At 40.0% G+C, this 27,916-nt stretch overlaps 1 protein-coding gene across 2 annotated transcripts in view; it reads left to right on the top strand.

Moving 5' to 3' along the window:
* Positions 1–15,936, top strand: part of IFFO1 (intermediate filament family orphan 1) — a 28,367-nt gene extending 12,431 nt beyond the window's left edge. The window contains exons 2-9 of one of the 2 annotated variants that reach the window (XM_081941724.1): positions 1,073–1,133; positions 1,229–1,324; positions 2,232–2,372; positions 3,185–3,342; positions 4,468–4,588; positions 13,378–13,473; positions 14,412–14,542; positions 15,223–15,936. In XM_081941724.1, coding sequence (XP_081797850.1) covers positions 1,073–1,133; positions 1,229–1,324; positions 2,232–2,372; positions 3,185–3,342; positions 4,468–4,588; positions 13,378–13,473; positions 14,412–14,542; positions 15,223–15,319 — 901 coding nt within the window. In that variant the 3' untranslated portion in view covers positions 15,320–15,936. Of the gene's footprint in view, positions 1–1,072; positions 1,134–1,228; positions 1,325–2,231; positions 2,373–3,160; positions 3,343–4,467; positions 4,589–13,377; positions 13,474–14,411; positions 14,543–15,222 lie in introns of both variants that reach the window. The other variant, XM_081941723.1, reaches the window with a different exon arrangement.
* Positions 15,937–27,916: the final 11,980 nt, after the last annotated feature.

The raw sequence follows: 27,916 nt of genomic DNA, 5'->3' as shown, positions 1-27,916 counted from the left end.
AGTGGTCTTGACGAAATATTTAGAAGTGGTTTGCCATTTTTTTTTCTTCCTAGGTCTTAGGACTAAGAGAGCTGACTGGTCTAAGGCTGATTTTTTGCATACGGCAGGACTTGGATTAAAATCTCCCTACTCTTACATATCTGCCTTCACCACTTCAACAAACCGATTCTCAGTGTTAGCTTCTGGAAATTCACCTAACAACCCCCCCCCCCCACAAATTCCTGAATGTGTACTATACCTTTGAGCTGTAATTCTTCCAAGCCCGTTACTACAGAAACTTGCTTCCTATTATCAGATGAAAACTGGTGTCCGACTCTGCCCTTGTTTATCATGGCCTGGGATACAAGTCTGTATTTCTGGATTTTTCAGGTTCTGGTACTTTACACTTGGGTTTTCCAAATCTCTGTTTTGCTCTCTTTCCCTTGTAGAGTTGCATTTGATTGCCATTTTCTCCCAAGTCCAAAGCTTTCTACTAATTCTGCCAAGGAATGTGGTACAACACAAAGGAATTGCTTCAATGTCGCAGACAAAGGCTCTTATGGCTGATTTAATACCTTATAGAGATTAGAATGGCTCTGAAGCATTTGCTCTTGTTAGTTGGCATTAGAAAATTGATACTCTCTAGGCCAGAGACAGCTGAGTGCCAGGTATAGATGCGGAAGAAAGGAGAGGAAAACTCTTGCATTTAGACATGCCCATCGGCATGATCCAGCATTGCAGGGATGAAAGGCGGGGACCATCTGTCATGACAGTATATTCTGAGTGGGCTGCAGTTACTAAACATAGTTTGTGGCTACTCTTCTCAATTGAGAGGGGGAGTATAGCCAATGAATCCAGATCAAGATGAGATAGGTATGTGGGGTGAGACTCCCACCTGTCATAGGAACACATTCCAGTGGGGTAACTGTGCTTATTTGCAGCACTTCTGTTCTCTGGATGACATCCGTTTAAAGTTCCTCCGCTGGGACCAGGTTGCCCTGGGGAACGAGGAGTCAGGGAGGGTTCCCTTTGCATCATGGCACCCTCTGGGCTCAAATCCATTGTCATAGCCTTCGCCTGTTCGACTTCTCAGGTGGGAAGAGGAATACACGTTGCGGGTTCAGCTGCAGGACCAAGTGACCGAGCTACACGAGGTAAGGGTTACTCTTTTTCTTCCCACTCTCTGCGAGTTGCCTCTGTCTTTGTCTCAGTTCCTGTTTTCATCTATACGTCTCCGTCTCTCAACCAGGAAGCCCAAGAAGCAGAAGCATGTCAGGAGGAGCTGGCCATGAAAGTGGAAAAGCTAAAAGCAGAGCTGGTCGTGTTCAAAGGACTGATGAGTAATGTGAGCATGCTATTCCCAAGGCCAGTCTCTACAGGCAGATGCCCCCCCCCCCCACACCCAAGTGACTTCTGGTGGTGTTCCTGGCTCTTCTCCCAGGCTTTGGGCTATGGTGGTGGGAATCCTTATTGGGTACCATGAGATGTTTGCTTATTGGTGTCTGGATTCACCATCTTCTTTAATGTTCAATATTTCTATTTTGATTGCATTTTTGTTGTTTTAATGTCCTGAGTCACCCAGAGTCAATGGCAGTTGCACAGTGTCTTAAATCCAAATATTGAAATTAAATGTTAAATTCATTTCAGGGCCAGAAAGAGACATCAAGCGAATAATTGCAGACTTCCATAATACTTGGAGAACAATCAAATGTCTGGCTATAAAACATGATGCCACACGCAATTGTTCCCTTCCCTACACCTTGTTCCTAAATGAAACCTCCAAACCAGAATAATTTGTGCTAGAGCCATGATGGCGAACCTATGGCATGTGTGTCCAAAGTGGCACACGGAGCCATGTTGCCTGGCACACGCAGTGTCGCCCATTCCTCTTCTGGGTTTCTGGCATGCATGTGCATGCGACAATTAGCTGGCCTTTGTGCATGCAGTACTGCTGGAAACTGGAAGAGCTGTTTTTCCATTTTCCAAAGTGAGCATGCGTGCCGGCCAGCTGATTGGAACACTTGCTGGGGGAAACCAGGAGTCTATTTTCCAGTGCTCACATGCCCCCTGGGCAGCTCCTCTTCCTGGTTGTGGCCCAGATGAATGCACGCCCATGAAGTGCTCCCTTTGTTGGTACTCACTGCCTTTGGCCAAAGTGCTCCCTTTTCAGCACTCAGTGTCATCACTGTGCTAGAGGCTACAGAGAGATTAGCCTAATTCTTCTCTCTTTTGTTTCTTCTGCCTGTGTTAAGAATCTTAGTGAGCTGGACACCAAGATCCAAGAGAAGGCCATGAAGGTAGACATGGATATTTGTCGACGTATCGATATCACAGCTAAATTGTGTGATGTAGCCCAACAGCGCAACTGTGAGGACATGATCAAAATGTTTCAGGTGAGAGGCGCCCAATTCCCCATTCCCATCTGGAACCGAAACATCTAAGGGCAAAGTCCCCATCACTCTATCTTCATTCCATGTGTTCACCTCTGTCTATGGCAGAATCAGGCAGGCATGTTGAATTGGAGGCCAACTCCCACAGAGGGAGCCCCAGAACGTCTCTCCATCCAGTTTTGGTGGGCCGTCTCTGGGGGAAAGTTGCCGGAGAGGGAGACATGGTGCAAAGCATGTGTGTCCCTCTAACACCGTCTCTCTCCTCTCCTCCCCACCCTCTTTCTCTCTCTTTCTTTGCCTTATTCACTTGCTCACTTTCTTGCACTATTTTGCACACATTCTTCTTTCTCTTCTTCCTTTACAGAAGCAGTTGGTTAGTTTTTATTTTCATTAAGCTGGGAAAATATCCAAGTTAGAAGCTTTTGTTTAAAATAAAACGTAACTGCAAATCCTGGCATTTTTCTCCTTATGTCTTGTTTTGCCTTCTTGCCTCCATCTCTGATGTGTGATTTGAGTTCCTTTATCTGAACCCCCATCCGATTCCATCTTCAGCTGCTTAGCTTTTAATTTATAAAAATAAAGGTTTCTAATCTTGCATTTTAGTCATCATATCATCTTTAACTTGGTCATAATAAGCTTCTCTCTCTCTCTTTCTCTGTCTCTCTACCTGACTCTCTACTTCTCTACCTTTTCTCTCTCTCCCATCCCATCCCATCCCATCCCATCCCATCCTCCCTTGCATCTCTTTTCACCCATCCACCTACGATCTCCAACCCAACTTCGTTCTGTAGTCTCTGCACTTGTCTCCCATTAAGGTCCCAGCTACAGTGGGGCGGAAACGGGAACGAAAGCTGGTCAGTGATGAGGACACCTCCCTCTCTGAGAGTGAGGCCACCAAAAAAGTAGAAGAAGAAGAAGAGGATGAGACCACTGCGAGCATCAATGAAGAGATGCAGAGGATGCTGAATCAGTTGTGAGTGAAGCCTGCCTGCAGCGGGATGGGGAAAGAGAGGCACCAAACTCATGGTCAGGAATTGCCTATGCAGTTTCTGGAAACAAGCTTTTTAAGCAGCACTACTGAATTTGAATCTTGTTATTATAAAAACAAGGGTCATTTAAATATGTGTGTGTGTGTGTGTGTGTGTGTGTGTGTATGTGTATGTATATGTATATGTATATGTATATGTATATGTGTTACAACCCCTGGTATGCCTAAATATGGGAGGAAGGTCACTACTCCCTCTTTCTGTCCTTCGGCTCATCACAGAAGACCATGCAGGCAGAAAACCGTATTTTTATTTTTAATGTTGATATAATACAGCCCAGGTTCAAATCCCAGTAAGGGTATGGCTAGCTGATGAGAGCTAATTAGCTCGAAATAGATCTATACTAGTCTCCCTTTATTTATTTATCAGTACAAATACAACACAAATATAAAAAGGCAACATTAAAAATAAAAATATGGTTTTCTGCCTGCATGGTCTTCTGTGATGAGCCGAAGGACAGAAAGAGGGAGTAGTGACCTTCCTCCCATATTTAGGCATACCAGGGGTTGTAACACAAATACATACCTATTTCCCTGGCTCAACTGATAAGGAGGCGAGCCTGTGGCTTAGTGGTTAAGACTCCTGCCTAAGATATAATACAGCCCAGGTTCAAATCCCAGTAAGGGTATGGCTAGCTGATGAGAGCTAATTTATATAATGAGGCTCTTCTCTTATCCTGTAACTTTATAAAATTGAATGATTCTCCTGTGTTCTGGAAAGGGGAATAGCCTCTGTACAGTCTGACCTATTGTGGGACCATTCAAGAATCAGGTAGATGTTTCCTTTTGGAGGAGTTGCTTGGAGAAAACAATTTCATGCTGGAAGCTTTGCATCCGTGTGTGCTGGGAAAGAGGGACTGGTACCCAATTGCTCTAACTCCTGGATTACATATGGCCACCACATGCAAGAAACATCCATTCCAGAATTAGAGAAGGCTGGGAGGTTTTTCCCAAACGTGGCGTGTCTAATGGGAAATGTGGAAGAAAATGTAGCAAAGTCACTTCTTTTGTTCGTAGTACTTTTTACTTATTCTCTTTGCAATTTATCCTCAGGAGGGAATATGATTTTGAAGATGACTGTGACAGCCTCACCTGGGAAGAGACTGAAGAAACACTGCTGTTGTGGGAAGATTTCTCTGGCTATGCTATTGCTGCTGCTGAGGCACAAGGAGAGGTAACATACGGCTTCTGACTCCCTAGCAGTCTTTTTTGTCCTCTCCAGATTCTGTCCTGCTCACTTCTACATGAGATCTCTCCTGTTGTTTAGTGCAGTGTTTTTCAACCACTGTTCCGCGGCACACTAGAGATGTTGCCTGGTGTGCCGTGGGAAAAATTGAAAAATTTCACTTTTCTGATGTTCGGGCTGTGATTGGTCCAGACGGGGACGGGAAGCGAGGAGGCAGAAAAAGAAACGGAGGCTAAGGAGCTTCCCCCCCCCCCGCCTCCTCCCAGCAAAAATCTAACCGGGGGAGCCGGGCGGGCAGTAGCAAATTAGCCGATCATGCCGCGTGATCAGCTAATTTGCTACTGCCCGCCGGCTCCCTGATAAGATTTTTGCGGGGGGGGGGGGGGGAGAAGCTCCTTGCCTCTGTCTCTTTTTCTCCCTCCTTGCTTCTTGGGGCTCCACTTGTCAGAAACTTCTCCTGCATCAAATTTGCAACGACCTTATAGAATAACAGAGTTGGAAGGGACCTTGGAGGTCTTCGAGCCAATTTTGCAGATCCCTACCTGGGCTAATATGATTGATGCCCTTGGTGGACTTCAATTCTCAGAATTCTGGGAGTTGAAGTCCACAAGTCTTCAAGCTGTCAGGTTTGAAGACCCCTTGGGGTTTTTTTCCTAAAGGGTTAGGGATGCAAGGATCTTGTAACTTGACAGCTTTAAGACTTGCGTGCTTCAAATGCCAGAGTTTATTGAAACTAAAAATATAGTCAATATAGGCACAGAGTTAAATTTTTTAACATTTTCTAATGGTGGTGTGCCTCGGAATTTTTTCATGAAACAAGTGTGCCTTTGCCCAAAAAAGGTTGAAAAACACTGGTTTAGTGGGTTATTTGACTCATCTCTGTATCATGGTGGTGGAACCAGGCTGGCGCAGTGGTTAGAATGCAATATTGCATGCTAAGTCTTCTTTTTTTTGCCAAAAACTTTTTTATTTATTTTTAATTTTCAAAACAAACATAAGAATCCTCCTTCTTTACATCCTGTAGAAAGTGTATCAGTTGGTTACAAAAGGTGCATCTCTTCTACCGTCATCAAGTATAATTCATATTAACTCTAGTATCTTAACTCGAATGTTTATACCTATTACCATCATCATACCTCCACTTTCATTTGACTATAATTGTTTAAACATCCTTCATCATAAAATATAGCAAAATTTAATGCATGACCACATACTGGCATTTCATTTACTTATTTATAAAATCCTCCATTAACATTAAATCCTTATATCCTATTCTAGCTAAACATCCGTAATATTTAATAATAAAGTTTTCTAATCCTCCTTTCCAAATCGCTGTTTACAATTTACATCCAATTTCCTTATATTATACCCATACATATATATAGATTATTATTTTCCTTTCTTTATTTGGCTATATTCTATATCACAACATTTTCCCCATAATGATCAAAACTTAACTGTGTCTAATTTAGTTCTCTTTTTTCATTGTTATTATTATTGACCTTTATATATAGTCTCGGGCATCATTCAATATTCATATCCAATTATTGCTTATCATAACACTACACATTGTATACAGTATTATCATTATCATTTTTTTATTTAACTATACCTATTATCACTAAATTTCACTAGGTTTAGCTAGTAGTTTTAAATTATACTCTTCCATCTATCAACCTGTATCTTTCCAATAACAAAACAATCTTGCCATTTGTGGTATCAATCTTCTAAGCTTCTTCTTAATCAGCTTTGTATGGACTAGTCCTAGCAACACCTTGCTTGTAAGATCTCTCATATAATCCTGATGCCCTCTTTCTGCTTCTTTATTCCACTTGTCTTTAGTTGTCAGCAGTGTTATCCATATTTTCGTTAATAAAGTTTCATAGTCAATAAATTCTTTACTTTTTTCTTCTTCTTCTATGTCTTGCCCTTTGAAATAGGTTTCCTCTCCATTTATTTCCTCTTTCAATATTCCATTCTTTGCATTTTCAAAAACAAACCAATTGCCATAAATGTCAGCAAGTTTAATCGTTTTATATTCATTTTCCACTTCAATTCTTTGGATTTTAATCCCCTCATTTTGCATTTGGTGAACATCGTCAAATTTTCGATCACGTTTTTCTGTTAGCTGTTCCAAAAATTCCAATTTTTGTTCAATTCTCTCATATGTATTTGTTAATTTTAGTAATTCTGAAAATATTGTCTGCAAGCTTACAATCTCTCTATTTTCTTGACATTCTGCCATCTTAAACTAAGTGCTCTCGCTTGGAAAGTTTTTTTAAGTTAAAACATGGATTCACAAAAGCCGTTTTTCCCCCTCTTCTCTGGTTGAAAACACGCTTCAAAGGGACATTTGGCTTACCCCTATCACTCTGCAACGAGCCGTCAAAAGAAAATGCAAAGAAAGGGAAAAGTTCCGCTTAAATACACAAAGCTCCAATCAACAAAACCTCCTGGCACGTAGCGCTTTTAAAATATTTCTTTTTTTATATCTCAAATTTAAAAAGAGGTCCAGTCTTTAAATGAATTAAATAATAATAATACTCACAGCGATGAAAGAGGAAAGCTTTGGTCTATGAACCACCAAGAGTCACAGAAAAAGAAAGGTAGAAAAAGAAGACTTAACCCGTCCATTTTAAAAAGCTTGTAAAGATTCCATCCATGAAAATAGCATATTAAAAAATGGAATAGCCACTGTCCAGAACCGTTGCAAGTTTAATTTCACCGCTTGATTCTTCTATTCTTCAATTTAAATCAATTTTTAAGTTTTTATAGGCAATCTCTCTTTTAAAACAATGAAGGTTCCTCACCAGCTGGAAACACTTTCACTTTCCATTCCTTCTGTTTTGGGGCCGCCCCGACTTCATCAGCCTTGGCTGGATTTTTTGTCACTGGCTTGAAGAAATTTCTCTTGCTTCTTTCAGGAATTTTGCGATATCACCGATTTCAGCAAGACCTATTCTTCCTGTTCACTGTCTCTTCGGGACAGTTTAGATCCGTTTGGACCCCCCCCAGTGGCAAAAGTGTCGATTGCGATCTCAGAGCATTGAGACCGCACATCGTGTCGTCACAACTTTCCCCCCCCGCATGCTAAGTCTTCTCACTGCCAGGAGTTTGATCTTGACCAGCTCAAGGTTGACTTAGACTTCCATCCTTCTGATGTTAGTAAAATGAGGATTCAGATTTTGTTGGGGGAAATATGTTGATATTTCTGTAAAGCACTGTGGAGCTTTATATAAGTGTAAGTGCTATACTGTACATTTTTTAATGGTGAGGAGGGCCCTGTGTTTGGCACAGGTTCGCATGTCTATAGAAGACACGTCAACTTTCTGACCAAGTTGTTTGAATAAATAGATTTCTTTGGTTTCAGATACATATTTTAATATCCTTTTTTTAAAAAAAGAGCAATGAGCTCATGAGGCTATTTAAAGTTGGATTGCCCAATCATTAGCAATCCCTTGGTCCTTGCTTTGAGGTAACATAAACTATGACCCACAAAGTAAGAAGGAAAACTGACTCTTCTTGGGAAGTTTATTTCTTTCAAACTCCATAACAACTCTGGGCAGCTCACAATATAATAAACAGAAAAATCCCTCACAATGCAAAGTTGGGATCCAGTTACTCTGTACAAAAATACACATCCAGCTAGGGGCTCCATCCATCGCAACCTAAGGCCCAGGGGAAATACCAAGTCTTCTAGGAACATAAGGCCCTCAGCATGGGAAGAACATAGATTTCATGAACAATCACATTCCACAGGATAGGTGCATATATTACAGTTTTCAAGTCTTTATACACTCTGAACACTTAAGCACTCTTTCTCTCATATTGTGAAATGTTGCTATCTGGTCATATACAGTGGGGCAAAAAAGTATTTAGTCAACCACCAATTGTGCAAGTTCTCCCACTTAAAAAGATGAGAGAGGCCTGTAATTGGCATCATAGGTAGACCTCAACTGTGAGAGACAAAATGTAAAAAAAAAGACCAAACAATCACATTGGCTGATTTGGAAATAATTTATTTGCAAATTATGGTGGAAAATAAGTATTTGGTCACCTACAAACAAGCAAGATTTCTGGCTCTCACAGACCTGTACCTTCTTCTTTAGGAGGCTCCTCTGTCCTGCACTCATTACCTGTATCAATGGCACCTGTTTGAACTTGTCATCAGTATAAAAGACACCTGTCCACAACCTCAAACAGTCACACTCCAAACTCCACTATGGTGAAGACCAAAGAGCTGTCGAAGGACACCAGAAACAAAATTGTAGACCTGCACCAGGCTGGGAAGACTGAACCTGCAATAGGCAAGCAGCTTGGTGTGAACAAATCAATTGTGGGAGCAATAATTAGAAAATGGAAGACATACAAGACCACTGATAATCTCCCTCGATCTGGGGCTCCACGCAAGATCTCACCCCGTGGGCTCAAAATGATCCCAAGAACGGTGAGCAAAAATCCCAGGATCACACGGGGGGACCTAGTGAATGACCTGCAGAGAGCTGGGACCAACGTAACAAAGGCTACCATCAGTAACACACTACGCCGCCAGGGACTCAGATCCTGCAGTGCAGACGTGTCCCCCTGCTTAAGTCAGTCCATGTCCGGGCCCATCTGAAGTTTGCTAGAGAGCATTTGAATGATCCAGAAGAGGATTGGGAGAATGTCATATGGTCAGATGAAACCAAAATAGAACTGTTTGGTAGAAACACAACTCGTCGTGTTTGGAGGAGAGAGAATGCTGAGTTGCATCCAAAGAACACCATACCTACTGTGAAGCACGGGGGTGGCAACATCATGCTTTGGGGCTGTTTTTCTGCAAAGGGACTAGGACGACTGATCCGTGTACAGGACAGAATGAATGGGGCCATGTATTGTGAGATTTTGAGTGCAAACCTCCTTCCATCAGCAAGGGCATTGAAGATGAAACGTGGCTGGGTCTTTTAACATGACAATGATTCCAAACATACTGCCCGGGCAATGAAGGAGTGGCTTCGTAAGAAGGTCCTGGAGTGGCCTAGCCAGTCTCCAGATCTCAACCCCATAGAAAACCTTTGGAGGGAGTTGAAAGTCCGTGTTGCCCAGCGACAGCCCCAAAACATCACTGCTTTAGAGGAGATCTGCATGGAGGAATGGGCCAACATACCAGCAACAGTGTGTGCCAACCTTGTGAAGACTTACAGAAAACGTTTGACCTCTGTCATTGCCAACAAAGGATATATAACGAAATATTGAGATGAACTTTTGATACTGACCAAATACTTATTTTCCAGCATAATTTGCAAATAAATTATTTCCAAATCAGCCAATGTGATTGTTTGGTCTTTTTTTTTACATTTTGTCTCTCACAGTTGAGGTCTACCTATGATGCCAATTACAGGCCTCTCTCATCTTTTTAAGTGGGAGAACTTGCACAATTGGTGGTTGACTAAATACATTTTTGCCCCACTGTATAAGTGAGTCCATTTATCCTCTAATAGAGAAAGAAGAGAATTATACCTACTTTGAAATCCCTAAATTTATTTCTCTGATTTCTTTTTTTTTTTTGAGAATTTTTTTTATTGTTTTAAATAAACAAAAACACAAAAAAAGAATAATCCTTCCTTACATCCTGTCGAAAGGGTGTCAGTTGGTTACAAACAGTTTTCGTGTGTTTCTATCATAATTATTACATATATTTCCTTCCCAATGAATAATACATTTTACATCTAAAATCTTCATACATTTTACTATCAATACACCACCATTCTCATTTAATTATAATTATTTAAACATGCTTTTATCTGATATCATTTGCATTCAAAAACTCAACCACCCACTGGCATTCATTGGCAATCTCAACAAACCTCCTATAACATTACATCTTGTAACATATTTTAAGAGAAAAAAATCAATTAATAAAATATCTAAGCATTTCCCCCTTTTCCTCCCCCAATTCACCATTTAAAGCTTTTATACAATTGCTTTTACCAATGCCAACACATGTAAATATCATTAAACATTATCCGTTAACATTTCTTTAATTATTATTATAACTAATTAAAAGTTATTTATTATATATATCACATTTCCTCTCATCCGACCCAAGAAGACTTACATTTTTATACATAATGTAAACAAAGATTTGTTAATAAGATTTATAAGTCTTTTTCCCAGGTCCCAATTTGCAATTTATATCCAAATGGCTTTTACTAGTCAAAATCATTATTTCATTACTATTATCATTATTATTATAGGTAACTAAGGATTATTTACTATTTATGTCACCTCTCCTCTCGTTAGACCCAAGAAAAGTTAACTTCTTTTTAACAAAATGTCAAAGGTTTATTAATAACATTCATAAAAGAAAAAAAAAATTCCCCCAGGTCTCAATTTGCTATTTGATTTCTTGAAAGGCTGCCTAACGAAGTAATTTGTTGCTCATCTTGTACAATGTTTGGGTTGGAATTCTGTTATGAGTAGCCCCAGGATTGCTTATACTACTGAGTGATGCACTTGCCAGCTGATATAGAAATAAGTTCTCAGGCAAGGATTTTGTGTAGGTGAAGAGTATAAAGTTAGAACTGGCAGCATATGCCAGATTATGGCTTATTTTCTATGACATGAGACTCAGTCTTTGTACTGTGTTTGTAGAATTGTTTTGTCTTTGGAGGCAGCACCACATCACTGGACCAAGCGTAAGAAAGTAAGAAATAGATCATCAATTGATGCACTCATTATCCAACTAACAGCAATAAATTAATCATGAATACCTGATATAATATAAAAACAATTAAAATGATATAAATTGGCTCTAACTGAAAAAAAGTCTGGCTGAAGAGGATATTTATTTGAAATTTACTTAAAGAGGTAAAAGAAGTAAAAATAACCTCAACGGAACCCCTTTTTCTATATACCTGACAAATGGACCTAAGAGAATGAAAATCTCTTTAAAAGAGAGCATTTCCTGTTGTTGTTGTTGTTGTTGTTGTTGTTATGGTTTATTGCTGATTTATTTATTAATTTATATCCCTCCAGGAGGGGCTGAAGGTAGCATAAAAAGATACTTCGCTTCTATTTTTTTTTTTTTACCACAACCCACAATGTTGGAAAGTAGGTTGGGCTGAATGAGTGACTGGTTGAAAGTCATTCAAAAGCTTCCATGTCTGAGGTCTCCCCAGGGTTAGTTCAACTGCTTAACCATTGTACCACACTGCTTCTCTGCTGTTTGTATATCACATTTAGATAAATGTGATAGTCAAACAATTATAAAAATTAGATAAATGTGATGGATAAAAAATAAAAAGATAAATGTGATGAGGGGAGGAATTGGCATCCTCAACTCCTCCCCTCGGGATGCCACTACAGAGCATTGCGTCCCAAAACAACTAGACACAGAGACCATTTTTTCTTTGTGCCATCACTCTGCTAAACAGTTTCCACAGTTTTGTCTTATGTCTAAGTATATTATCCATGTGGTATGGCTGTGTTACTTTTATCCTTTACTTCTCATCTGTTCTACTACCTTCTCTATTGGTATCATTATTATGGTTATTATCATTCATTATTATGATTATTATTGTTATTTTTCATGTACACTGAAGGTTATGCATCAGAGACAAGTTTCTCATGTATCTAATCACACTTGACCAATAAAGCTATTCTATTCTATTCTATTCTATTCTATTCTATTCTATTCTATTCTATTCCATTCCATTCCATTGCACTCCACTCCACTGCACTCCATTCCATTGCCACCTAACTTATAGAACATGCTTCTGTTCTGTTATTCTTAGCATCTAGGCAGATTAGATATGTAGGTAGTAATCTGTGCAGATGTTTTAATAAAGTTATAATCTGCTTTCAATATTTGTTCCAGTTAGCAATATAACTACCAATTTTTAAACCAGTTTGGAAAAATAGTGAGAACGAAAGCCTAAGTACAGTAATGATGAAGGTGTGAAGTAGGGGCAAGGTTTAAATATTTCTCTCAACCAGGGAATTAATTGGGTGCTTTTAGTTTATATATTGTTTCCTTCTCTATCCTATGAGAGGGTAAAATGGGGAGGTGAAGGAAATCTCTTTCAGTGTTTTATAGGAAGGAAAGATTAATTTTTTAGAAGAGATGTCTTGAAAGTATATAGTAGGATACAGAAGCAGTTGAAGATTTTAAAGAAAATGATGATAGATTCTGATTGCTCCAGATTGCCTGAAGTGGAGAGCATTTTTATGTAGTTGAGGCATCTAGATTATCTATAAGAATAGCCTGAAGCAAAGCATGTTGAAACAGTAACCCTTAAAAACACTGTAAATAACATAGTGATTAGAAAACGTATAAGAAATGAGAATTTAATTTTCCAAGATTGTTTACCATCTCCCACATTTTTCAGTGCTGCTTTTAGCATCTTGAAATATAGCTATTCATTGTTGTATAACACATAGGAAATTTTAAACAGTTGCATGTATGTTTTCTGAGCCATCTCTAAATGTGGCCTCTCTGTTGCACCAGGGCAAAAGAGAGAGAGCTGAGAAAGTGATCTGTCTGATGCCAACCAGGAAGATCATGGTTGAGGCAAAGTGAAAAGGAATATTCCTGATTTACAGCTTGAATTTAGCTTACCCAAACTTATGTTACACTAACTCTCGCGTGAAATTGCCTTTCTGGAAACAACACAATAAATGATTTTTAAAAAGAGAAATAATGGTTATATGATCTTTTCTGCCATGTGATAGGAATGACTTTTCCTCTCACCTTCGTTTTCATGAATGGTATCTGTTCTCTCTCTCTCTTTCTTCAGCAATCAGATGACAGTTTGGAGAAAGTGATCAAGGACACAGAGTCACTCTTCAAAAGCAGAGAGAAGGAATATCAGGAAACCATTGGCCAAATTGAGGTGGGGAAAGAACAACATCTGTCAGGTTTGGAAGCAAGAGAAACACAAGTTGCCTTTACCTTATCAAATATGAAGCTTGCAAACTGGCATTCTTATTATCATTGGCATAGCGCAATGCAAAAGTCATGGCTTAGAAAAGCTAGTTGGCAGTGGCAAAAGAAAAATAATAATGAAAGAAAGCAGTGAAATCTCTCTAGAAAAAGAAAGAAGGTTACTGAGGGGAAAAAATGAAGGGGAAAAAATGAAAACCATTGTGTGTCCTACTTAGATAAATTACCCACGGGAACTTGCCAATTGGTTACACAATGCATAAAGTGTTTTGATTTTGACCTAGAATTATGTATAAAGCAACTTCTGATTTGTTCGGCACATCGTGGTTAAAACAAAATCTGCATTGGAATAATGTCTTTAAGAATGGACTTTAAGAATTCCAAAAGCGTTTGTCTAAAGAGGAATATTCTTTGGCGCTGGTTGTCTCCATTTGTTGCATCCACAGATTTGAGGTGCAATAAAGTTTCGGCCAAATGGCAACTCACTAGAACATAGGGTAGCCTATTTCTTAGTCACACTAGAACATGGCTATGATGAAAATCAGTTTTTATGTACAAATGGAAGAAGTATTGCAGTGAAGGACAACCACAGTGGAAATTATGTATGGTATGGTATGGTATGGTATGGTATGGTATGGTATGGTATGGTATGGTATGGTATGGTATGGTATGTATGTATATACAGTATGTATGTATGTATGTATGTATGTATGTATGTATGTATGTATGTATGTATATGACAAAGTTGGGATACAGAGTAGTATAAGGGAATATTTGCCTGCCCAGCAACATAGGTACAGCCAGTCCTTTTGAGAGCAACAGGAGGTAGCGTAATGTCCCCAATATTGTTGGCAGAATGATCCCCTGTGTTGCTACCTTTTTATTTAGCTGGAATTAGCAACAGCAAAGAATGACATGAACCGGCATCTGCATGAATACATGGAGATGTGCAGCATGAAGCGTGGGCTGGACGTGCAGATGGAGACATGTCGGCGCCTCATCACCCAGTCTGGAGATAGGTAAGTGCCCACGGGATTGATGACTATAGTATAGTCATGTTGGAATCCTAGACGGTATGGGCAGCAGGGTGGGGTTAGATCATGAGTTCTCCAGATAGCACGAAGAGGTGCAGAAGGGTCTAGGGGTGAGACCAGGGCACATGGACTTCTGGAGTTCTCTTCTCTGTTATGGGAGCACCTCAAAGGGTGGGGTGATGGCAAACCTGAGCTGGATTCTGAGTGATTGGCTGTAACCCTTGCAGACTTGCAGGAGTTGTGTTTCGTGCCATGTGTCTCTAGAAGGTGATGCAGTTTTGTCAGATGCAATCGCTGTCGAACGACAACTTTCATCGGAAAAAGAAGCACCACTGATCGGCCGGGCCTTTGTACTAGCTTATGGGACAATGAATTCAATGCAGCACCGGGGCGGGGAAGACTTTTGACTTTCCCTTCCAACTGTAATCCTAGGCTTAGCAAGAACCCAAATGAAGCTCCCACCTTGCCCACCTCGGTTTCCTCTTTGTGCTCTTCAACAGTGACCGCTCTAGTTATGAAGCCACCCTAACACTTCAGCCAAGTCTCCCCATGCAACCTGTGCCCTGTCTTACGGCCTGATGCTTGTGTCTGACCCCTTTGAGGCCCCTTCCCTCTTCTCCTAGCTCTAGTGCCCATGTGACCCCCCCGCCCTTTTTTTCTTTCAGAAAATCTCCTGCTCCGGTACCGAACTGTGAATCGGCCCCAAACGAGGAAACAGAGGAGTCCGATCATGACCTCCCAAGTGATGCCTCAATAAGATAATGAGGGAGGCTTTGTCCCCTCTGCGTGTCCACCTCCTGTCCCGGGAGTGTGAACGTATTGAAGGGGAGATTTGTCCTAGCTAAAGCTCTGAGGGGCAGAAAGGGGCAAGAAGCCACTCCTAGAATTCTGCCACTCATGCCCTCCCTACTTGAAAGTGGAGCCAACCAAGATGCCCAGGGCAAGGAGATGTCCCAGCTCTTTCCCATCCCTTCCTACTCCTTCCTTCTTGCCATTGCTTGTGTGGGGAGGCTCCCATCTAACTGTATCTGGCGCCCTGAAGATTTGCCTTATGAAGCCCCGTCTTCCTTGCAGCCTCCAAACGTATGTGACTCTCCTCCCCCTGCTATACGTATAGAAGCAGGGTCTGCCTATCTCAGCAAAACTGAACTTTCTCTTGGTGCCAAGTGGACCGAAGGCTGGGCTAATAGAGCCCTCCCCTCCAGGCCATAATGTACACAACAGTGACAGTCTGTTGTTGTGGAGTCACAGAATGAACCCCATCCCTCCACCTCAGCTCTGTCCTTGCCTTGCTTGACTGTGCCCTTCTGGCACAGAAGTCCTATGTGATGTGTTATGTCTTGAAACAAGAACATTAAATGGTTACCTTCCTTTTTCAACAGCTGTTGTTAGTGAGTTTGTTTCTGAAATGTGTGTCTCATGTAGCCGAGTTTTTAAAAGACATGTAATGACCCTGTTCTGAGCAATAAAATGGGTGGGTTTTCAGATGATCCCAAATTATTCACAAGGGTATATACAAACCACAAACAGACATGGTGGATGAGTAATAAAATTCCAGATGGGAGAAGTGTAAATGAGACAGCGATGCGAAACCTCCTAAATTTAAATCCATGATACAAACTGGGAAATATCTCTTTAAGAGGGGAATAAACGGTACTTTGGGCTTTCTAAGCTTGAAAGAGAATGTGACATCATAAAGGTGGTAAAATTTGAATGGTAGCGAAACATTTCACATTGCAATAATAATTTAAGGCAATCCAGTGAAAGTTAATAGGAGATTTAGGACTCATAAAAATGTACTGTCCTTAATTGATGGAGTTCACAGCTACGAGATGTCCCTGGCCTCTGCTATAACTATTCAGCTTCACATTTAAATGGAAGTAAGTCTCAATACTTGGACCTTCTGGGATCAAGAACGGGGGGGGGGGGGGGGGAGGCGGCCTTTAAGTCTGACTTGGCTTCTCAGGGGTATCTTCTGGCCTGTTACTTCCTTCTGGATTAAATAGCCGTTCAATCTCATGAGTTGAGCGCCTACATATTTAAGATTGTTGGCTCACCCATCCTGCATTTCCTTGCTTTTTCCAACACGAGAAATAAGGGAAGAAGTCAAGTATCCTTCCCATTTTTGTAAAAGAAGATGCACCGTATTTTTTGGAGTATAAGATGCTCCGGAGTATAATTGGGGAGGAAAACAAGGGGAAAATATCTGCCTCTGCATCCCAGCAATTTGCCTCCTAGCAACAAACAGTACAGACAACATACACTGTTTGTAGTGTTATATTTTAGACTACACTTGTACAGATGCTGTTAAAATGTTCTTTCTGGAAATATAGTTATTTTCCTCAAGGATCCACATCTTTGATGCTCACTTAGTGCAAAGTGTTGTACGAGACCTTGCAAAAAGTGCTTTTCTCTCTCCTTGTATCAGCACTCTGAGAGATACAACTGCAGTAACAACAACATTGTCAGGACTGGTCCTCAACCAAGGAAGTCTGAAGCAGAATATTGTGCCAAGCGTCCCCTCAAACCTCATTGTTTGTGCTAAACTAATCAAAATTAGTGGGGAGAGACACAAATGACATAAAAGTTATTGGACTTCATGCTTCTCCAGATATTTGGGGTACTTATGACAAGGATTCACACCAATTAAATCATATTTTTCTGTAAAGAAAAAAGGAAAAAAGCCATGGCACATTTTTTTGTTATTGTTGCCAGATGCAGTTATTATTTTTCTGTTTTTGCTTCAAACATTTCTAATTCCCTTGTCTCTTCCTCAGTTTTGTACATGGCAAAAATGTTTCATTTGTACATAATTATTTGTACATAATAATTATATAATTATTATAAATCCAATCTCATGATTTATTTTTTCTTAAAGTTGCACATGCATATTCCCATGCCCCCAATGTATTTTTAAAATATGAACTTCTGCATTATTATTTATTATTTCTTTAATATGTTTGTATTATAAATTTATTTTAATTTTAAAATAACTTAAAAAAATAAATTATAGCCCATCATTCACCAAAAAGTCAATACTTGGGGCAACATATTATAACTACCCAAGCACAATAAAAATAAAATAAAATTAGTGGTGATGCTGACATTATTGATAGAAAGTAAATATGACTTTAAATTCATTAAGAATTTAAAATAGTCCAAAATAGATGAGTTTCTTAAATAAAAGAAAAACTATAAGTATATTCACAGGAAAAAAAGGGAAACGGCAGAAAAAGGCTGAAGTTGCATGAGCCCGCATGCGGACACAAGACACACATCTAGATACATATCTGCTGTGGTGGGTTTCAAAATTTTTTAGAACCTCTTCTGTAGGTGTGGCCTGCTTTGTGGGAGTGGCTTGTGAGCCATGTGACTGGGTGGGAGTGGCTTGCGAGCCATGTGACTGGGTAGGCGTGGCCAACTTGTAAAATGTGTTGAAATTCACTTAACACTCTTGCTTAGCTCAGAAACTCTGGCATTTGAAGCACACAAGTTATAAGACCCTTCCACTCCCAACCCTTTAGAAAAAAAAACCCCAGGGGTGTTCAAATTTGACAGCTTTAAGACTTATGGACTTCAACTCCCAGAATTTCTCCTCTCGTTCTTCATCTTGATGATGTGCGGACGGGCAGGGGGAGGGAGGTGGAACCGGTTCTAAATGGCACTGTAGATTTGTGGAACCTCTTCTATACAAGAGGTTAGAACTGGCAGGAACCCACCCCTGCATATCTGGAAGTACCTATGTGTAGTACTTGTGGAAAGAAAAACAGCTTCAAACCCCAAATTACAGAGTGACGTAGCTTTATAGAGTGTCAAGAAAGGTAGAGTTTGGGCCAGATGCCAAGAACAAATATGGCTTCTCCTGAAATAGGACAGAATATATCAATATTTAGTGAAGATATTTAATGGAGTGACAAGTAACAAAAGAAAAATACCCTTATTTTGGCTCAGTCTTATTCCAAAGGGTGTGACTTTTACCAGACAACCGTGGACAGCAGTAAGAATGGACAAGGCTCATGCTCAATACTGAGAATAGGGATTATTCAATGCTAAAACAAATAGGTATTTTTTTATAAAAAAACGGCTTAAACTTTAAATCTGCAGGTCAGGTTAGCGTGAAAAATCCTCCATGAAGAAACCTGCAGATGATCTGGCTGATCCACCTATGTTATTCTAGAACAGTGTTTCTCAAACTTGGCGACTTTAAGTCCTGTGGACTTCAACTCCCAGAATCCCCCAGCCAGCATAGCTGGCTGGGGAATTCTGGGAGTTGAAGTCCACAGGACTTAAAGTCGCCAAGTTTGAGAAACACTGTTCTAGAAGGCAGAGGAAAGGCCCCTGAGGGACGGGGAGGTGGGGGGGAGCTACTACCATAGTAACAGTCAGAGGGCTGAGCCCAGGGTAAGAATGTAGACAAGCCCCTAGAAAAGGACAAGTTTTGATTTTTGTCTTTAAAAAAGAAGACTGGAAGCAGAACTTCAGATTTGGTAATCTGACATTGGCTGGATCATAAGAGATGAGAATGTCTTGGTAGCCGGAAATTATTAGACATCAACTTAGATGTGTCAGGAACACATTTTGCCATACCAATATTGTTTTAGTATTTGATTGAATAAATTCCTGGGTAGTTTGTAAGGATACCCTAGTATACTTGATTCTAGCAAGAGATTTGACTAAGTGTCCATCATATTTTTATTAGTAAATTATTTAACTATAGTTAAATGGCACATCTAACTAAGTGGAGCTAGAACTCACTAGAAGACTGTATTTAAAGTATTCTTATGAGTGATTCCTCATCAAACTGGAGTAAGGCATACAGGTAGTCCTCCACCACAACTGAGCCCTGTTAAGTGAGACGTTTGTTGAGTGAGTTTTGTCCCATTTTATGACCTTTCATGCCACAGTTGTTAAGTGAATCATCGCAGTTGATAAGTTAGTGACATGGTTGTTAAGTGAATATGGCTTCCCCATTGACTTTGCTTGTCAGAAGGTTGCAAAAGGTGATCACATGACCTTGGGACACAGCAACCTTCATAAATACAAGGCAGTTGCCAGGCATCTGAATTTTGGATCACACGGACAAGGGGATGCTACAAAAGTTGTAAGTGTGAAAAACGGTCATAAGTGACTTTTTTCAGTAACTTTGTAACTTTGAATGGTCACTAAATGAAGTCAGGAACTAACTGTACAGTTACAGAGTTCTGCCTTGAGCCTGCTACTTCTTATAATATTAATTAATGGAGTAGATGAGGATGACACAATGGTTATCAAAATTTGCAGATGATAGAATTCAGTAGAAGTAGCAAGCTATCTAAAAATAGAAACATTCAAACTATTTATAGGTTAGATAAATGGGCCCAAAATAACATGACATTAGCGAGAAATGCAAAGCTCTTTACTTAGGAGAAAAAAAATAAGTCAAATGTAGAGACAGGATGAGGAATGCCTAGTTCAGTATCACTGTGCATGATAAGGACTTGGGCAGCTAAAAGGGCAAATACAGTTTTAAGCAGCATCAGTAGAAATATAGTTTCCAGATTCTCATACGAAAGCATTTTGTAGGCCGAGTTACCGAAGTTTCTCCACAGCTAAGGACTGTGCCCTCCTCCTTTATGAAGATATAAAATGAAATTCACATAAAATGAAATCACATAAAATGAAATTCAATGGTGAAAAGAGTAAGGTTCTACATTTAGGCAACAAAAATGGAATGCACAGGTACAGTATAGGTGATACCTTGCTCAGTAGTAGTAACTGTGAAAGGGATCTTGGAGTCCTAGTGGACAACCATTTAAATATGAGCCAGCAGTGTGCAGCAGCTGCCAAAAAAGCCAACACAGTCCTAGGCTGCATCAACAGAGGGATAGAATCAAGAGCACGTGAAGTGTTAATACCACTTTATAATGCCTTGGTAAGGCCACACTTGGAATACTGCATTCAGTTTTGGTCGCCACGATGTAATAAAAAAGATGTGGAGACTTATGGGCTGTATTTTTTTAAATGACTGAGTCTTTTCAGCACATACATCCAGAAAATAGCCTCAAAGAAGCCATGCAGGAACTGCTCTATGACTTCAAGATTCAGAAGGGTATTTAGCCTGGAAACAATGTCTTATTTCCACAGTTAATATACCCACATACTGGTAATATCTGAAATTGAAATTCTTCCCAAAAGGATACAGTTGATTGCAGTATGAAAAACAATACCCTCAGAATTTCAAATGCCAAAATGTTATTTCTCATTATTTTTATGTTATATTCACACTATTTTTGGCTGTATTGTCTAGGAATGCATCTGAAATTAAGTGATGGGATCATCCTTTATTAGCTACATAATAAGCTACATATAGTATATATGTAACATGGTTGGTTTTATTGCTTAACATAATATTTTGTGTTTATAATATATTTAAATATAAAACATTCTAAATACTTGATTTCTAAAACAAAGCTTTCCAAAAAAGAAATGTTTTATTCAGAATTTACCAATTCAGAATTTCACCAAGAATGCAACTCTTTGATTTGCCCAAGCATAATTGCTCAATACAAGATAACACAATTTCTCTAGAATCAAATTACAAATAAGCGGTCTTTAATATAAGACCCTCTTGGCAGAAAAGTAGAATTTTCACCTTGTATTCGCCAGTTAAAGGAGGTGGCATCTGATTTTTTTAAAATGTTAGATGTATGGATTACTTGAAACATGAGTTCTCTAAGAATTCCAATCCCAAAATATAAATGGTTTCAAAAGTAACAAAAATAGCCTTTAGAATTAAGCTCTGTTTTCTGTCCGTTGCAATTTTTGAACTGCTTCCAAAGAATCTCTGGATAATATATTCAAATGTATGTTGGCTTCCATCAGGCTCCAGGTGTTTTTACTTCACCATTCAGTTCTGGTCGCCACGATGTAAAAAAGATGTGGAGACTCTAGAAAGAGTGCAAAGAAGAGCAACAAAGATGATTAGGGGACTGGAGACTAAAACATATGAAGAACGGTTGCAGGAACTGGGTATGTCTAGTTTAATAGAAAGAAGGACTAGGGGAGACATGATAGCAGTGTTCCAATATCTCAGGGGTTGCCACAAAGAAGAGGGAGTCAAACTATTCTCCAAGGCACCTGAGGGTAGAACAAGAAGCAATGGGTGGAAACTAATCAAGGAGAGAAGCAACTTAGAACTGAGGAGAAATTACCTGACAGTTAGAACAATTAATCAGTGGAACAGCTTGCCTCCAGAAGTTGTGAGAGCCCCAACACTGGAAGTCTTTAAGAAGATGTTGGATAGCTATTTGTCTGAAACGGTATAGGGTTTCCTGCCTAGGCAGGGGGTTGGACTAGAAGACCTCCAAGGTCCCTTCCAACTCTACTATTGTATTGTATTATAAGAGAGAGAAAGTCAGGTAAGAATCTGAACCCCAAAAGTGAATGTGAGACAAGGGGAAAAATGAACTGTGTAAGAGGAGAGAAGGAGTGAAAGTCCTGAGAGCTTCAACTAACCAACTGAAGACATATTACATGAAACATGCAAAAGGCCAGGAACTGTCAGGCAGGAAAGATCAGGTCCACACATGAAAGTCCAATTTAACTGATTTATTGCTACCCATGCCTATGCATAGGAATAGTCCAGAGGTGGGTTCCTACCAATTTAGCCAAACCAGTAGTGGTATGGCGGCCTGGGTCGCTGGAACCTGCCACTCCCCCAAACTGGTTCCCTGGTCAGTGCCGCCATCGGCACCATCTTGTTTTTAAGTTCTGCACATGTGCAGAACAAGTTTAATTGAACTGTGCATACACACGCAGCACATGTCCAGTGTGTGCCCGAACGAACTGGCAGTAGAGCCGGCGGGAACCCACCCCTGGAATAGTCTCAACTAATGGTCAGCACTATTTTGGTGCTAGATAATGGTCAATAGAATCAAGGAGGGTTGGATTTAGTTCTGTTGTGCCTATGTAGAGATTCCAGGCTGATCTCTCTTTTAACTCTGCCCCGGGTTCTGCCATTCCTCCTCCTGCAGGAGTGGTGCAGAGTTCTTCTGCTAACTCATGCTACATCTATTTTCTGTAGTTGTTTTAAAGGTGCAGGAAACTTCCTAAGGACAGCACTAATTCCACTACATTAATTGGTCAGGCTTCACCTGGAGTACTTCTTTCTAATTCTGAGCATTAAACTTTAAGAAAGATTTTGAGATACATAATGATTGGAAGTTAATTCAAGGAATGGAAGCTAAACCCGAGGAGAAGAGACTAAGTGATCTAGTTGTGTTTGGTCCAAAACAATAAGAGTTGGGAGACACGCCTGACGAGTTTTACAATTTCCAGGGCTGCAGATCATAAAGCACAAAATTAAGTCTTGTGTTTCAAGATGAACACTGAGAGGAAGAACATTGTCAGAGCAAAGGCATGTTGACAGTGTATCCGATACCCAATGAAGTAGTAACTCTTCTCTAGATGGGTTCAAATGAAAGTTGGGCTGTCTAAATGGCTCTTTTCACATCTCTGAAGTGTTGAAAGATCTTTTCACTCTCAGCTCTCATCCGCTATCAGACAGGTCGGAATGTCTTTATTTTCTGTTTGCAATTTTCCCTCTAGCAGAACTTCTTTTTGAACAGATTGGAAGCCATGTTGCAGATACAGATTTGCGTTTGCTGAAGCAGCTAAGAGCTTTTTGCCAGATTTTTATACTAATCCAGCTTGCTACTGGGAGACCTCCCTGGTCTCCGTACTTCATGAGTTAGCTTTGTTCAAGTGTCCAAATGTCAACTGTTGCTCATGGTGCCCTGTGCCAGAAAGTGCAGCTACACCTAAAATTGTTAACTTGGTTTTACTTAGGCCCATCACTCACCCCGAATCATGTTTAAAATATTTTTCACAATAGTTAATCTTCACTGAGAATCATTGTTCGTGTTTGGAACATCATTAAAAAAGAGAAACTAGTTCATTTCATACATCTAAGGAGTTTATTTAAAATCTTCTAATGCAGTGGTTCTCAACCTGTGGGTCGGGACACCTTTGGGGGTCGAACGACCCTTTCACAGGGGTCGCCTAAGACCATCGGAAAACACATATTTTTGATGGTCTTAGGAACTGAGACACCAATTTTATGGTTGGGGGTCACCACAACATGAGGAACTGTATTAAAGAGTCGCGACATTGAGAAGGTTGAGAACCACTGTTCTAAGGCATCTAACCACAAGCTCTTGTGGTAGTTCTTAAAAGCAATAGAATCTGCAATTGTAAGGTTCTACTTCATAGTATACCAGTGATGGCAAACCTTTTCGGCACCGAGCGCCCAAACCAGAATGTGCATGCGTGTGCGCATGCGCGCCAGAGCCCTGGAAACTCTAAGACCAGCTGGCCGGTCCGCATATGTACACTGGACACCTGGTCTTCTGGTTTCTGGTGCAGACATGTACGCCGGCCAGCTGGTCTTCGAGTTTCCAGGACTCCAGTGTGCCTGCCATCACTAGTCTAGTAACTTCTTAATTATCTCTTCACCTTGCAGTGTTTCTTCACCTTTTCAATATTGCGCGAAGATAATCCAGAAGAGCAGCTGGTGATGGTGCACGTGCCCACAGAGAGGGCTCTGTGTGCCACCTCTGGCACGTGTGCCATAGGTTCGCCATCATAGTACTATACCAATCTTTACCTTGCAATAAAAAGTGTGTTGCAACCCCACATACACTATATTGCCAAAAGTATTCGCTCACCTGCCTTTCCTCGCATATGAACTTACTGTGACATCCCATTCCTAATCCATGGGGTTCAGTATGACGTCGGTCCATCCTTTGCAGCTATAACAGCTTCAAGTCTTCTGGGAAGGCTGTCCACAAGGTTTAGGAGTGTGTTTATGGGAATTTTTGACCATTCTTCCAGAAGCGCATTTGTGAGGTCACACACTGACGTTGGGCGAGTTTACGTGGCCTACCACTTCATGGCTGAGTTGCTTTTGTTCCCAAACACTTCCACATTCTTATAATACAGCTGACAGTTGACTCTGGAATATTTAGGAGCGAGGAAACTTCACGACTGGATTTGTTGCACAGGTGGCATCCTATCACAGTTCCACGCTGGAATTCACTGAGCTCTTGAGAGCCACCCCTTCTTTCACAAATGTCTGTAAAAACAGTCTGCATGCCTAGGTACTTGGTTTTATATACCTGTGGCCATGGAAGTGATTGGAACACCCAATTCTGATTATTTGGATGGGTGAGCGAATACTTCTGGCAATATAGTGTATAGTGTCCTGTCACTTCAGGGTGTCCCAAAGGTGCTTTTTTTCAAGAGACAACTGGACGTTCTTGTTTTTTCTTTGAACACGTTTCGCTCCTCAACTAAGAAGCTTCTTCATCTTTGACAGAATGGAAGGATTCACTTCAGGGCATAAATGCTGATTTTAAAAAAATGTTCTAAGATGAGCCTGCATGTCCTTTCTTTGCAGCCCTTTCTGCTCCACATTTCTCCCTCTTCCAGCCAAAACTCACACAGAACCTCACACGTTCAACATGCTGCTGCAGCATTCGCTGGGTTGGGAAATGCCATTGCTAGAGCAAACCTGGTTTGGAGGCATAAATGATGTGCCTTTCCCTTATCTACAGTGCAGGTGGGGAATATATATATATATGGAGTTTTCTGTTTTCTGCAATTTATATATATATATATATAAATTGCAGAAAACAGAAAACTCCAGGAACACTGGATTCACCAGTCTTGCAATCACTGCCAGCATATTAAATCACATTTCATTGCCCTGGAGAGCCATCTAGAGGATTCTCAGCTGAAGCTAAAGGAGTTAAAGTAACTTGGTGCAGTTTGGTGCTTGCATTCCAATAAAAATTGTTAAATGGAGTAGAGATGTGCTGGTTTGTGATTGCCTTCAAGGTTTGGAGCTCAGTGATGTTAACTTTACTGTCTCCCAAATGGGTAGCCAGTTATTCCTAACCAGTTAATTTAATATCTGTATTTGTACACTGCTTTATTGTGTCCCTTTTCCAAGGGGGCAGATGCCTCTTACTGCTATTTATATAACATTTCTTGCATTCTTGCCTATGAGAGGAGGGAAGGGTGATAAGTCATAGAATTTACCATTTTAATTTTTTTTGCTCCTAGAAATTATTAGTGGTTTAACCTTCAACAAATCACAAGCTAGACAAAATACCAGCTCACAAGAGAGCAGAAGGGCTGCCTAGGCTGAGAAAAAAAGGCAAGAGCAACAATTTTTTTTAAAAAAAGTTAACCTCCATGGTAGTAGCTACAGAGTCATAGCTAAAATCTTCAGCCATCCTAAAGTAGTTATGTTCGGTAATTACATATATTGCTTTAAAACAGAAATTGTAATGAAGGCCTGGCGTTACTTGAAACTTATGAACAGGTTACTTACACATGTAGGTCAAGTATGATTGCATGGAAGACTGTCCGATGTTTGCTACCTTGAGTTATTTGTAAAAATAATAAAGGTAGGAATAAATAAAAATATAATTCTTCATTGGAACAAAAAGGTCTTCTTAATCATGACACAACTCTTTACTAGGATTAGAAATACGGTAGAAAAAAACCAGAAATACAACAAAGGAATTGGTGAAAATGAAACTACCAAAGATGGAAAAATTAGTTTTCTTAAAAGATCATTTACAGTTATTAGTGACTGGGAACCTCTTACGGATCTTTTTGCCGAAAAAATATTGGAGATTTATGGATTTGAATATTAGAAAGGGGAGAGAATGGAAAGGATATTACATTGTTAACTTAGAGAGGGTAAAATGTAACTGCTGTTAAGATCGGAAGTCACTTTATTATTTATTATTTTCTGTCTTTTTCTTTTTTTCTATACTTCACTTCTAAATTTAAATTGATTTTATTCTATAGAATTCTTATTTAGTTTAGTTTAGTTTATTAAATTTATAAACCGCCCCCTCTCCCCGAAGGGACTATATTTTAAAAAGAAATAGGAATGGGTTTCTCCAAAAGACCACGAGTTCCAAGAAAACTGCAGGATCATGTCCAGTCAGTCACTAGGTGTCAACACAATACTGACTCAAAGCAAGGTACCAGGCATGATGGGTAAAAAATGCTAAAGTTATTCCTTTCTTTTTGGCAGAAATGACTTCCAAGGCAATTAAATTCTGCATTAGAACGCATTTTACATTGTCAATGATTTAGCTCCCCCCCACCATATTTATAATTGGACGCATGGAATTTTAAAACTAACTTTCTCATGGTTTTACAATGTCAGCAAACTATTATTAAATTGATATTTATTATTCATGAAAAATACAAATCTTGTGTTTTTACTTCCAGACTCCAAGTGCTCACATTGTAATCCCTTTCTGGTACATGAAGGGACTCCAGATAGGCAGGCAGATTTTTCTTCTTCGTTCATCTTTATTGCCACCATCAGGATCATACTCAAGGTTTGCAGGTTGTGCAGACTGGGGGAGCTCATCTCACATGAGTAGATGAGAGGTAGCAGGGAAACCAACTCAAAAGTATGTTCATTCTTCCATAACAGATGACAACAGCAGCTTTGTTATGTATCTGGGCAGGAAACAGGGCCAGGGCTACAGCTAGGAAGTTCAAGGTCCTTCTCACAACCCAGCAGTATTGCTGCCTTCCTCTGGCAGGTCAAAGGGATCTCAGAATATAAAATTTCCTCCACAAGGATTTTTCTCCACAAAATGTGTCACTCGTTTGCATATGAAAATGTATAGATCATTAAATCCACTGCTACAGGAAGTGTATAGCTTGTTTCAGCTTGCCCAGGTTCATGTAATCTGAATAGCATTTGCATTTCCTAACTCCATACAGTTCTGCAGGAACAGAATGCATTAGTCATCCCATATATCCTTAGTTCAGTCCACAGTGGGAAGGAAGTGAGGGAAAATTAAAAACTGACAAGTCTGAGCTACAGGTAGTGCAATAAAACTGCTTACTCGTGCATAGCTATTCAGGATTGAGGAAGGGAACAAGCCTGCACAAGTTTCAGTTATTTTAATACTTTGGGAATAGGCTGATGATTCTGAGCTAAAGTGAGAGATCATAACTATTCATATATTTTACAGGTATGTAACACAAAAGTATTGGTTAAATTTATGCAAGTTGAAAAGCAATGCTTTTTAAAATGGATTCTAGAAGGGATAAAAAGGCCTGTGCCAAATGTATTTCCCTAATGAAGCCAAACTCCAGGATTAAAAAAGGATTCCTCATAATTGTAATACTAGGTAAAGTAAGGCATTTTCATATGGCAGCTGCACCCTGGAGGCCTGCAAATGTGTTGTCGGTGTACTGCAAAATGTAGATCTTAACCTTAGGAAAACCTCCTTTTGTATTTACAACCTCAGTCCCAATATTGTCACACAATAGAAGAAA

Source organism: Natrix helvetica, assembly GCF_964273705.1.
Source record: "Natrix helvetica genome assembly, chromosome: 2".
Taxonomy (NCBI): Eukaryota; Metazoa; Chordata; class Lepidosauria; order Squamata; family Natricidae; genus Natrix; species Natrix helvetica.
Note: the sequence above shows the minus strand (reverse complement) of the source record. Positions and strands in the feature narration are given on the sequence as shown.